Source organism: Uloborus diversus, chromosome 3, assembly GCF_026930045.1.
Source record: "Uloborus diversus isolate 005 chromosome 3, Udiv.v.3.1, whole genome shotgun sequence".
NCBI lineage: Eukaryota > Metazoa > Arthropoda > Arachnida > Araneae > Uloboridae > Uloborus > Uloborus diversus.
The window spans coordinates 175,842,396-175,854,434 of NC_072733.1; the positions used below are offsets into that span (position 1 = coordinate 175,842,396).

The window sequence follows — 12,039 nt, forward strand, 5'->3', positions numbered from 1 at the left end:
CATCCCTGAAATTCAAGTTCGTAGAGGTCAGAAGTCATAATAACCACACTAAGTTTCTAAAGCAAAATCTATCTTCTTGTTTTTCGACAAAAATCTCACAACTTCAACTATGATACTGAAGATAAAAAACTGAAAATAAACAAGGGGGGCCCCCTTGTATCATGGAAAATAAAATTTTATATCATTACTGCTACATATTAACGAGGTATGGCATTTTGTGTTTAGGTAATGGAGGTGAGAATTAATTGTGTGACATAACTTCTTGTCCTTCTAAAACGAACTAAAACACAATATTAAAATATTAAATATACTTAAACAATTAGTATTTGAGACACTTGTGAAAGGAATAATCAGTAAATAAGTATATATTTTTAATTAAACAAGTTATTAAGCAACATAAACAGCCACACAATGTGTGTGACATACCACAGAGGTGAGAATTTACATGTTGTGAACCAAAAATATACTAAAACAAAAATTATTATGAAAAAATTGTTGGCAGGTTTAAATAGATATATTTTTAATGCAATTAAAAATCATTGTTAAATGAATTGTTCCTTAAAGTTTTTACGTTACTTAGTTAAGTTCAATTAAGTAAACTACTTCAAGTTAACCTTAAAGTTACTTAGTTAAAGTTCATTTTTATTGAAAAATGTTAGCTTGACAGAAAAGTTACATTTTTTGAAGAATGACCCGTAAAGCATTTCAGATATTTAAGAGTAAGAATTCTGAAAGTTTTAGGAAAATCTAAAAGAATGAGGATGAGTGCCTTGTTGGTTTGACATGGAATGATCTATTAGGGGAATGATCTTATAGGGGATTATTAGTTAATTGATCAAAAGTGATCGATATGGAAATCATTAGTTTCCCATATCTTCATAAAGAACTACACTGTATTTGTATTTATTTTCTTCAGTATAGGTTAAAATATCTTTTTTCTTCATTTTTTTTTTAATTCTTCAGAAGTATTTTATGTACACCCTGGTAAATAAAAGTCACGAATAAATGAAAGTTAATCCAAGTTAGTTCACCCGTTCATGTAACTGATGTCCTTTGATTTTGATAAAAATTGATGTACACAATATTTCTATGATGACAGGTAACCAGATGATTTTTCAAAAATCTATAAAAATTAATGTACATAGTAAATTAATTAATTTCTGAAATTCATTTTTTTTCAGCATTTACAATGAAAAATGTTCAAAAAAAAAAAAAAAAAAAACTTTTTTTTTTTTTTAAATTTGTTACTGGTCCCCTAAATCCATGGATGAATTCATTTTTATTGAAAAATGTTAGCTAAAGCATACCTTTCATCTGGCTACTTACCACCATAGAAGTATTGCATACACCATTTTTGTTTCATAATCTGAGGATATGGGTCACAAAGTCCTTTTTTTTCTTGAGTGAATTGAGATGGTTTGACCCTCTCGTCATTTTATTTCATAAATTTTTCATGTATAACTATTATAAATTCTTTCCTAAAAATGATAAATTGAAACATGGATTCATTTTCTCTAAGTCCATTGCCATCTTGAGTTCAATCCATGCACAATGAATGAATGAAACAAGTTAAGATGCTTCATCAATTTTCAGGTTCGCTAATTCTGTTTGATATACTTGCTAACCAAAATCATTGTGAAAAGGAACAACCAAGTGTAAAAACAAGCAATCAAGTTGAAGAAAAAGAGCTCATTGAAAATTATTGCATTAAATCTGAAATAACATTAAGTGAACAACACATGCTTGAGTCATTTCCATCAGTAGAAGCTTTTCTTGAAAACCTTCATTTACAAGATTTTGCAGAAATATTTGAAAGAGAAAAGATAGATTTGACTTCCTTGGTATGTTGAAAATTTTAAAATAGAAATGTTCCTTATTTTATTTCTTATTTTCAGAATGTTTTAATTACAGATTGCATATATGTTATGTGTGTGTAGGCTTTATGTGTATTTTAATTTATTGTACTGAAAAATTGCTTTGGTAATTTACTGAAAATTAATCCAAGACTTTGCTTGCAGTGAAGGTTTCAGTTTTATGATTTTCCTTTTTAGTGACACCAAAAATTGCTCTTATAAAAAGAGTTTTGCATCCTTTTATTGACCAAATGAAGACATATAAGCATATATAGGGCTTGAATCACTACAAAATTTGAAGCATTTGCATTAATTTCAAGTTTTCTTGATTGGCTTTAAATGTACATTTCAATTGCTTTCATTTCATTGCTTTCTCATTTATGAATGATTTTTCAACTGTTCATATAAAAGTTTTTTTTTTTTTTCCTTTTTAAACACATTGAAACACTTGTTACTAGCACATTGTTCCAATCAGCAATGTTACAAATTGAGACACTGATGTCCAGAAAAATCAAACTGTGCCTGTCTGTAAAGTAGTATCAATTAAAAGAGTTCCTAGAGAAAGGGTATATGTAACAAATTCAGAATTGTATTTTTTATTTGTAACATACGCCTTTCTTCCACTGTAACATATGCCCTTCTTCTACATACTCATTCAATTTATTTTTTTCTGAGGAAATATAAACTTGTGACTTTTGATATTTATTTTGTAATGTGTTCCACAACAAGATATTGAGATGGTCACATTTTGTTAATAAAAATTTAAAATTTTAATCATTAAGGAGAAACTGTAAAATCAATTCTATATTCACATAGTTGGAAAAAGTTTCATACCTATAATAAAGTATGCCAAAAATATTTAAATTTAATAGGTGCTTATTCAACAAGGCACTAAATGCTTTTTAGTGGAAAAAACAAAAAACAAAACCTAATTAGCTTAGTGACTGTTATTTGACAAGTTCAACAAAATATTTCGTTTTAGACATAACTTATTGATTAACTTCAATAAGTTTACATTGATTTTCTGGCATGCCAGATAATCAGAGGTTCACTTTGCAATTTGTTAAACTGTAAATTTTCTATCTCCATTCCAGTCACAAAGCAAACCATGATAGGCAAAAGAATAGATAACAGAATCAGTAAATGGAGAAAAAGAGTTTACTAAATCTTGCATTCATTGACCTGCATCATATTCTACAATAGTAAAGTTAAAAACCTCACTTGGAAAAAATTTCAAATGAATCAATTGCAAAATCTTTGGTGCAGTGCAATCTTTCAAATGAAAGATGTAGTGATAGTTTACGTACTTGATTAAAGGAACTTACATGAGGAATAACACTTTTGATGTTAATAATTTTTATCAGGTATTAATTTGCATGGGAGTGAGATCACAGGAAAAGAGCTCCTGCATCTCTTTTATATTTTATGAAAATTTAAACATCTTGGTATCCTGTACTTCTGCTGGAAACTTGGTATTTTTGCTCTGATTAATCGAAGGAGTAATTTTTCAAAGTTTTTTTGGTTAGTCGAGAATTAAAATATTCAAACACACACACACACACACACAATAAGCAAGATAAAATAATTATGTGATTACTACTAATGAGGTCATTTCCTATAACTTTAGTTATATGACAATAAAATAAATGATTTAGAAACGTTCAATGTAGTTGTGATTTGTTTCATTTTGAGTGGTAAATTTATTTATTTATGCATTGAGTAGGTATATAAAATTTTGTATGAAATTAGAAAATATTTTAATTTTAAAAACATTTGCTTCTTTTTAAATCAATATTCTATAAAATTATTTCTAATCAGTTAGATCTCTTGTGATAATCACAAAAATAGTATTGTTAATTAATATTTTAACAAAATTATCATTAAGTTTTTTAATATCGATAAATATATAGAACTCACATTATGTTACAAGTTAGACATGTATTTACTTCATTTTTTCCGCCATGCAAGAAAGGACCAAGGGTCATTCCATACAAAATGAGCAAAATTCCCAAAACAGTGGTGGCCGCATGGTAACAGATTTTTATGAAATTTGGTATACAGAGGTTTCTTTTATGCCCATATGAAAATATCTAAAATATTTTGGCTTAATATTTTTTATTTTAATAGTTACATGCGATTAAAATTTGGGCAAAGGGAACAGCGATCTCATAAATGCTAAATTGTTGCATTTTTGAAGGCCTGCATTTTATTAATTATTTAATGAAAACATACAAGTTATATGTTGTTGCAATCTATGGAGTAGCGAAATTCACCTAATATCAGTAAAATTGTCAAAGCTATTATAGTTAACTTTTAACTGAGTTTCAGAAACTGGAAATATTTTATTTTTTTCACAATTAAGCATTTTATTTTTAAATCTCAATCTTTAAGAAATGTATTAGCTTTGCTGAAATTGATACCCAATAATATGCTAAGTATCATAAAAGAAATACCTTAATTTTGAAGTTGTATTTTAGTTCCTTTGTCTTCAAAACCAGTTTTAAACTTAGTGACATTTTGTAAAATGATGATTTTCCCCTTCACATTGACACAAAAATTCAAATGAGGAAAAATTCAGGCAACTTTAAAATTTTACAAGAATATAGCGCTGTTGTTCTACTATTTGCTTGAAGAAACCCGAAATTGGGTTTCGATTTCAAAACTTATCAGAAAAATAGCATTTTCTTTGTGTTTTATGTGAAATTACAAGAATTTAAAGAACTAGATAAACAACTAAATGATGCAAAGGCAAGTATATCTAACATTTATTTCAATTTTTAAAAAAATGTACTGGCATAGTGTGAACTTTATTTTAAAAAAAATTGTGGATAAAATTTATACATCAAGTAATAATATTAATAATAACTTCAACAAATGCATCATAAGAAATTATTTTTTTTTTTTTGCTCTCCACAAAAAATCTTTCAATCTGGCTAATAATTCAACTCATTTTTTTATAAGAAAATCCAGTTGAAGACATTAATAGTACTTTCATTAATACAAGGGCAAATCAAAAAGTCTTTGTGACTATTTTTTATTTGCCAAAAAAAGATACATATGGTTATTCGCAAATATAAGTAGTAAACTATGTCACTTGCACTATTTCTACACATAGTCACCACACCGGTTCAGACAATTGTCCCATCGCAGCACTAAATTAGAGATCTCCCTGTTGTAGAATTCTTCCGGCTGCCTTTGGAATCCCCGTTGGACCGCGTTCTTGGCTTCTGTCCTGCCAGAAACTTTTTCAGTGGACTGAAATCATAAAAATCACTAACAGGAAGGCCTGTACTGCAGGTGCATTTCCCTGTGAATTGCTATGGGCTTTTGTTGCTCCATACTTTGCTGCTCTAAAGTTGTGGACGTCTAAAGAACAACCGCCATCTTAAATGACTGATGGCAGCTCCGCTCATCAGAGCAAAAGACAGATACAACCGGTATGGTTCAAGGAACGGTCACTCTTGAGAATGTTATATGTTCACTTTGTATTCACAGCTGTATTTTGGCCAAAAAAAAAATGGCACAAAGACTTTTTGATTTGCCCTCGTATATTTTAAGTAGTTTCAGACAAACATATCTTTAAGAGGTCATGTGTCCTACGGTGACGGTCCATGTGGATTCAGTAACTTAATAAGAACATCTCATATGTGAAAACATATCGATGCATAAAATCGTTGAAAAACATTCCCTAGGCACAAATAGTTGCTATACACGGTGTTCCGTTTCAACCTGCGAGACCTTTATTTTAGCAACCGTTTGTCCTAGATGTATATTTCCAATTGCAAAGATGTTCAAAATCAGATGCAGTGTTAAGATATTGAAAGTTTGAAGTGAAATTAAAAATGAGTCAAAATATATAAAATGTAACTTTTTATACGGGCCCCAGGTCCCCTAACTTATATTTAAGGAAATAATCTCTATCAAAAAAATAATTCCAACACAAAAAGTTTGAAATTAGTATGACCAATAGTCACCAAAATATGAAACACAGCGTTTTGTGACTTCCACCACTTTTCACTCGCTGTGAATAACATCTTTTGAGGGAAAATATAGCGATTAACAAGTGTTTAAAATAATGTGTGCATACAGTGTGGCTTTTCAAATTTTTTGAGTTTTTTGGTGTGTTTTTGCATATCACAGCATAACATTTGCATTTATTTTTGATAGCAATGAGAAATACAAATACCTTGTTTTTCTTACTTTTTACGACCTGTCATTCTTCTGAAAGGGCGATAAGGTCCAATCTCATCTTCTGTATGGTCCTTTAAAACTTTCAACTGGAATATCTCCTTGAGTTTTGGTCGCACAAATATCAAGTTTTTTGTCTCAGTAATAGTTTTCAATGGAGATTATTTCTCTAAATATTAGTTAGTTGACCTGGGGGCCCATATAAAAAGTGAAATTTTGTATTTTTGGACTTATTTTTGTTTTCACTTCAAACTTTCAATATCTTAACTCTGCATCTGATTTTGAACATTTTTGCAATTGGAAGTATACATCTAGGACTAATGGTTGCAAAAATAAAGGTCTTGCAGGTTAAAACGGAATACCCTGTATATATGAATTACATGAAATACACCGCCAGCTCAGTCAATTCCAGCTGAGGACTGCTGTTTCATGCTTATTAGCACTTATCAGCCCGGCATAGGAGTGACTGACAAATGAAATTATTGATGTTGAATTTAGGCCTGATCTTTAAACTCTGTTTCTTCAAACATATGCTCCTTTCACTGATGACTGAGATAAATATGAGACAAGAAATTTAGGTGTTCAATTGTTAATTAAGATGAAACGATTATAATTTCATGTCTCTAAGACAGCCATGGGTACTTCAATAAATTGTTATTGATCCTAACTTTCAAGATTGATAAGTTTTACTGATGAGACAAAAAAAAACTTTTTGTGATTGTAGCAGGCAGAAGAACAAATTATCTTGCAGTTGTAAGTGGATTATTGCGTGTCGTATGCATATTGTTCTGACGGTGATAGTTTTATCAGTGCCATAATAAACATTTTTGCCATTGATAGTAGAAAGAAAAGCCAGCTGCTTTCCATTGAAAATTAGATTCATTGTGACAAATATTATTTAACAGACAATTTTTATTCTGGAAAGAAAAACTATAACTAAAATAGAGACGAGTTTCGCTACCAAAGGAATCCTTTTGTTTCAAAGAACGTCGCAGCAGGGCAGTTGAAATAAATGTGTATTCCGTCAAATATACCTATTTCATGGATAAAACAAACTTCCTCGAACTCATAGCCCAATCTCAAATGCTAGTGAGAATCGGACAAGATGGTCCTCTGCCTCAATCTTTAAACTCAGTATGTTCTATAAGTCATGCTGACATGATAGGTTTTCCAGAAACTTTTTTTTCCTATATCATGCATGGAGAGGAAAATTCAACACAATAATTAAAGAAACATTTCAGAAATTACTTCATAAACATACTTTTGAGAAAATGAAACATGAAAGAAATGGTTAAGTCTTGCTAAACTTACAATAAAAGCTGTAACTAATGAAATTTTACCTTAGTTACTCTAGTAACAAAAATACACTGATTCCAATGATTAAAATTCACTACAGTTGAACCTGTTTATCTCGAACCTGCTTATCTCGAACACCTGTATATCTCGAATATTTTTAATTTCCCTGCATTTGCAGCCAAAATTCAATGTATTTTCCATGTTTATCTCGAAAACAAAAATACGAAAAGCTCTATATCTCGAATTCCAGCAATACGGTCATTTTTGGATTCAAAGCCCAGTAATCTTCAAAACAACTAACAACAACTTCCCTTAAACACAGAAACAGTAGTATGTCCTCAAGGGCAGAGAGGGCAGTGTAAGAAAGACAGAAATGGGTCCAGGAATATGTTGGTTTTCTGAAGACTAACGAAAGGGACAGTCGTTTCGAGCACTTTTTAGGAAGCAGAGCAGAGGGCAGAGAATGGGACAATGAGGTGAGAGGTGAACTCGACAGATTTAAAATGTGGGGTGAGTTATTCAAGTTCGTGGTTAAAGATCATTCAAATTAAAAGCCGATTATAGGCATGAAAAAAATAAATTCTAGAATTTTTGAACCTCAATCCATTAATGAAAATGGTTCCTCCAATGCAAAGACCAATGTGTTCCAGTAAGTGGATAAATGCTACAAAGAAAAGTGGAAGATTTTTCCAATGATAGATTTTCAGCCATTGCCAACCTCAAACGCATAGTTGAATTCAAAAAAATTAGGCACCAAAAAACAATAAAAAACTATTTTGCTTGAAAAAGGAAAGCTTAAAATTTCATTACTGTCAAAATGATTTTTTAACTTGCAATAAAGTACTTTGCATAAAATAGTATAATAAATACTTAACAAAACTAATACGGAAGAATTTTAATCTTTCGCATGTATTGTCTGTAGTATAAAATTCAAACTTTCATCATCAGATTCCAAATTTCAATAAGTTTCTCAAAACCTTCATATCTTGAAACCTCTTTATGGCGAATTTTTTCTCCTTCCCGTGAAATTCGAGATAGACAGGTTCGACTGTATTATCTAAAAGACACTTCAATATGTTATGTTAAAAAATTGAGGAAAAAAAGAGCATTCCCTCATGTTCAAACAAACATCTAAAATAGAGAAAAAATTGAAAATTTCGGAAATTTTTGATTTTTTTAAAGTAAGGTTTCGTCATCAAGGAATTCAAAAACAATTACTAAATTAAAGCGGATAGTTAGTTTTAGATAGTTTTTCAATCTGAATCATTTTTTACTGTAATTTTTTTATTAAAAGAGCTAAAAAAGTGATTTGAAATCTGAAGTAAATTGGCAAGTTTTCAATCTTTGTTAATATCTCAGATTGAAAAAAAGCTCCGAATAAATTTTACTTTGCTCTTTCCTAATTGAGATGTGTTTACAGAATGTGGAAATATTTCTTTTTAAGTGTACATTTATAACTTACGGAGTTATTGAGTCAAACTGGCTGCCATGAACTCTAAAAATTTAGGCTTAGCTTAAGCATCAACTTCTAATTTCAATAACAAAGCAACAAACAGTTTTTAAGCTTCCATATTTTGCATTCCCTCATAGATTTGCATGGTTTACCTAAATAAAATCTGGGACATGTCAGCCACAGCTGATTTGCTCATTGTAAACTAATTTTTTTAATATGATTCATGTATATATAGTACCTGTATTATTTTCCACACTTTAAGAAATCTTTTAAAAAATTCTATTTAAAGCTAAAAAACAATTACAATATAGTTTTATTTTGTTATCAAACATAGTAGTTATTTCATCAATAATCATTTGTAACATTCTATTTTATTTAGTTGCTTTTATCTGATGAAGATCTGAAAAATCTTGGTTTGCCTACTGGCAGCCGGAAAAAGATTTTAAACACTCTAGCTCAAGTAAGTTAGTCTTTTTTTTTTAAATATAAATTAATATTTATGTGTACAAAGTTATTTTTTATGCATTATTTACCAATACTTAAACTTTTTCTAGCTCACTCATGCTGTACCTGGAGTTTTAAGTACAAGTGAACAATCATTACCATGTAAAGCAAATGAATTTATAGAAGATGTTGGAGAAGGCCTTACTACGGTATATCCATCAAAAACAAAGCAATATGGGATGTCAATGATTGTCTATCCCAGGTAAAGTAGTGAATTATAAGTCAAAAAAATGAAGAATCATATGGTATTTTATTTAAACTGAAAATTGCAATACATATCAAGGGTTTTGGATGTGTTACATTAATGAAGTGTGACATCATATTACCTCTATATCATGTTAAGAGCTTTTTTTTTTAATGTTTTTTTCCAAGTTTTTTTTTAAGAACCTGATATCCTGTTAATGAACATGAGTACTTTGTTTTTGTTTTATTTTTCATCCTATATCCTATTTTGATTCTTAATCAAACAAATTATAAGTTATCTCTTTATCTGATGCTGCTGCAGATTTTCAGCATCACTTTTTAATGTGCTTTCTTTTCACACTTGGTAGAATGCGCTAAGTTAAGTTGAAGGTATAAATATACTGAATGAGCGCTATACACATTTTAAAAATGATAAATATGGGTTATAGCTTTGTTAATTGAGAACAAAAAGTGTTTTTTTAGTCTTTGTGTCAGTTGAATTTTGGTCTGTAAGTTCATGCTCATGTTTCTGTAAATTTTCAACTTACTGTATGGACTTGGATAGAGATACATAATTTTCCAGAAATTTTGTGGCGATGGAAAAACTTCTGTTTTTTTTTTTGGTTTTACTGCTGGACAAAGTGGAAATTTTTTACAAATTAAAGCATAGTTTACTAGTTCTATTTTCCTAGAGGGCATAAAATTTGTTATATATTTTAAAACAAATAATGCAATCTTAATTACTTTTTCTCTTTAACAGAAAAGTACACCAATTGAGGCAGTGAGAAGCAAAGGGATGTAAGTGGACTTTATAAAGTTTTGAGAAAAACTCGTTTAAATTTCATATTCTAGCTAGACCTTCATAATTTTTTTTTCTAAGTCATGCTGTATATAAGCATCTACCAAGGCTACTAGTACCATCTATTGCCCAAAAACAGAGCAGAGGTTCTTCTACTACTTGCACTAGTTGTCTCCAATTTTTTACTTTTGGCCCTTACATCCCTTTGCTGCTCACTGTTCCAATTTTTAAATGTGATTGCAGAAATAATCAGAAGCTTTTTTTTTTTTTTTTTGTTCAAAACATCAAAAATTGTCCAAACCAAACTGTTCATCATCAATCATTGATTTTAAAAAAGAGGTAAATTTTATAAATTGTTCAGTGAATTTTCTTGACATAAATTGCCTTTTTTTTTTTTAATTGTGAGATTTTAGTAGAAAGCTTTTTTTTTTTTTTTTTTGAGCCCTATGCATATAAAAATAAATGCATGTAGGGGACACCAAGGGAGATACATGTCAACACAGGGCACATGTGAACATGGTATGGTTTACTAAGATAACTTCAAACAAAAAATGTTGAAAATTTCTCAAGTAATAGCAGTACAAATCCTATCTTTTTAAAGATTTTTAACTTTTCTTTTTATCAAAGTTTCAAGTATTGAAACTTCAAATAGCGACAACCCTTTGCTTGGGCAACCCTATACCATCGGTTTTGTAATATTTTTAACTGATTTTTTTTATATAACTTGTGTGGATACTCAATGAGGGTAAATTACCAATTTTTTGGGCACCTTTTTGCTCCTGACAACCCAGATTAGGGACTGGAAAAAGCTAGGCAACCTAATTTTAACACTTTCTTTCCAGCTTATACTCTACATGTATGACAACAATCCTTTTAGCCCCTAGGTACAACCCCTGGCAACCTTGATTAGTTTATGTAAAAGAGGTAGAAATTCTTACTTTCACATTATATTTACAACTTTTACTCTTCATATATGGTAACAGTTTTTGTAAAATCCACTAGGGTAGGACAAGCCTAGTGGGATCTTGGTCTATATACTCCACATGTGCCACAAAAACATTTATTCAAATTAAAAAAATATTTAGGTATCCAACACTAGGCTTAAAAAATTTATAAACTTTTTCAAATAATTAATTTTTTCTATATATTTTTTTACAAAATGAAAGGTAAATTTTAAGAAACTATCAAGTTGAAAAGTATAAACAGCAAAGTAAGTTTTTAGCATTAAATAGAAGTTTTTGCTCTCCTGCAATGTTTAAGTCTCCATATGGTACTCAAAGATATGGATTTTTTCCAAGTTTAAGTTACATTTTTTATTTTAAATACAATAATTTTTCATTATTCATTTGCAAATGTTGATTTGAAAATGTGTTTCCTAATAATTTTTGAACTTGATATTTTATTTCAATTTATATGTAATTTTTTAAAAGATAAATAGAAAAAAATTTTTTTTGAAGAAAGTTATAAATTTTACGCCTCTTGCTGCAAACCTAAATAATATTACACAATTTTAAAATTTGGATAAATATTTTTGTGGTTCATGTGGGGCTATAGGGGCAACGCTTTATCAACTTGCAAGTTGGAATTTCTAAAAAAAAAAAAATTCCGATTCAGCCTAATGCACAGTACTGGTTCACACTTTTGGATGTAAGTTGGCACAGGTTGCCATTGTTAAAATTGTATGAAACTTTTTTATAAAGGTGTGCGAGGATGTATAAGAGGGTGTGCGACTTGAAAAAAAATTTTTTTGGAGGGTTGTTGTG

At 29.7% G+C, this 12,039-nt stretch overlaps 1 protein-coding gene across 1 annotated transcript in view; it reads left to right on the top strand.

Annotated features, from left to right (window-relative positions):
• Positions 1 to 12,039, top strand: part of LOC129219060 (phospholipase DDHD2-like) — an 85,414-nt gene that overhangs the window by 54,879 nt on the left and 18,496 nt on the right. Inside the window, exons 9-11 of the mRNA XM_054853380.1 lie at positions 1,594 to 1,841; positions 9,170 to 9,250; positions 9,345 to 9,496. Of these exons, the coding sequence (XP_054709355.1) occupies positions 1,594 to 1,841; positions 9,170 to 9,250; positions 9,345 to 9,496 (481 nt within the window). The remainder of the gene's footprint in view (positions 1 to 1,593; positions 1,842 to 9,169; positions 9,251 to 9,344; positions 9,497 to 12,039) is intronic.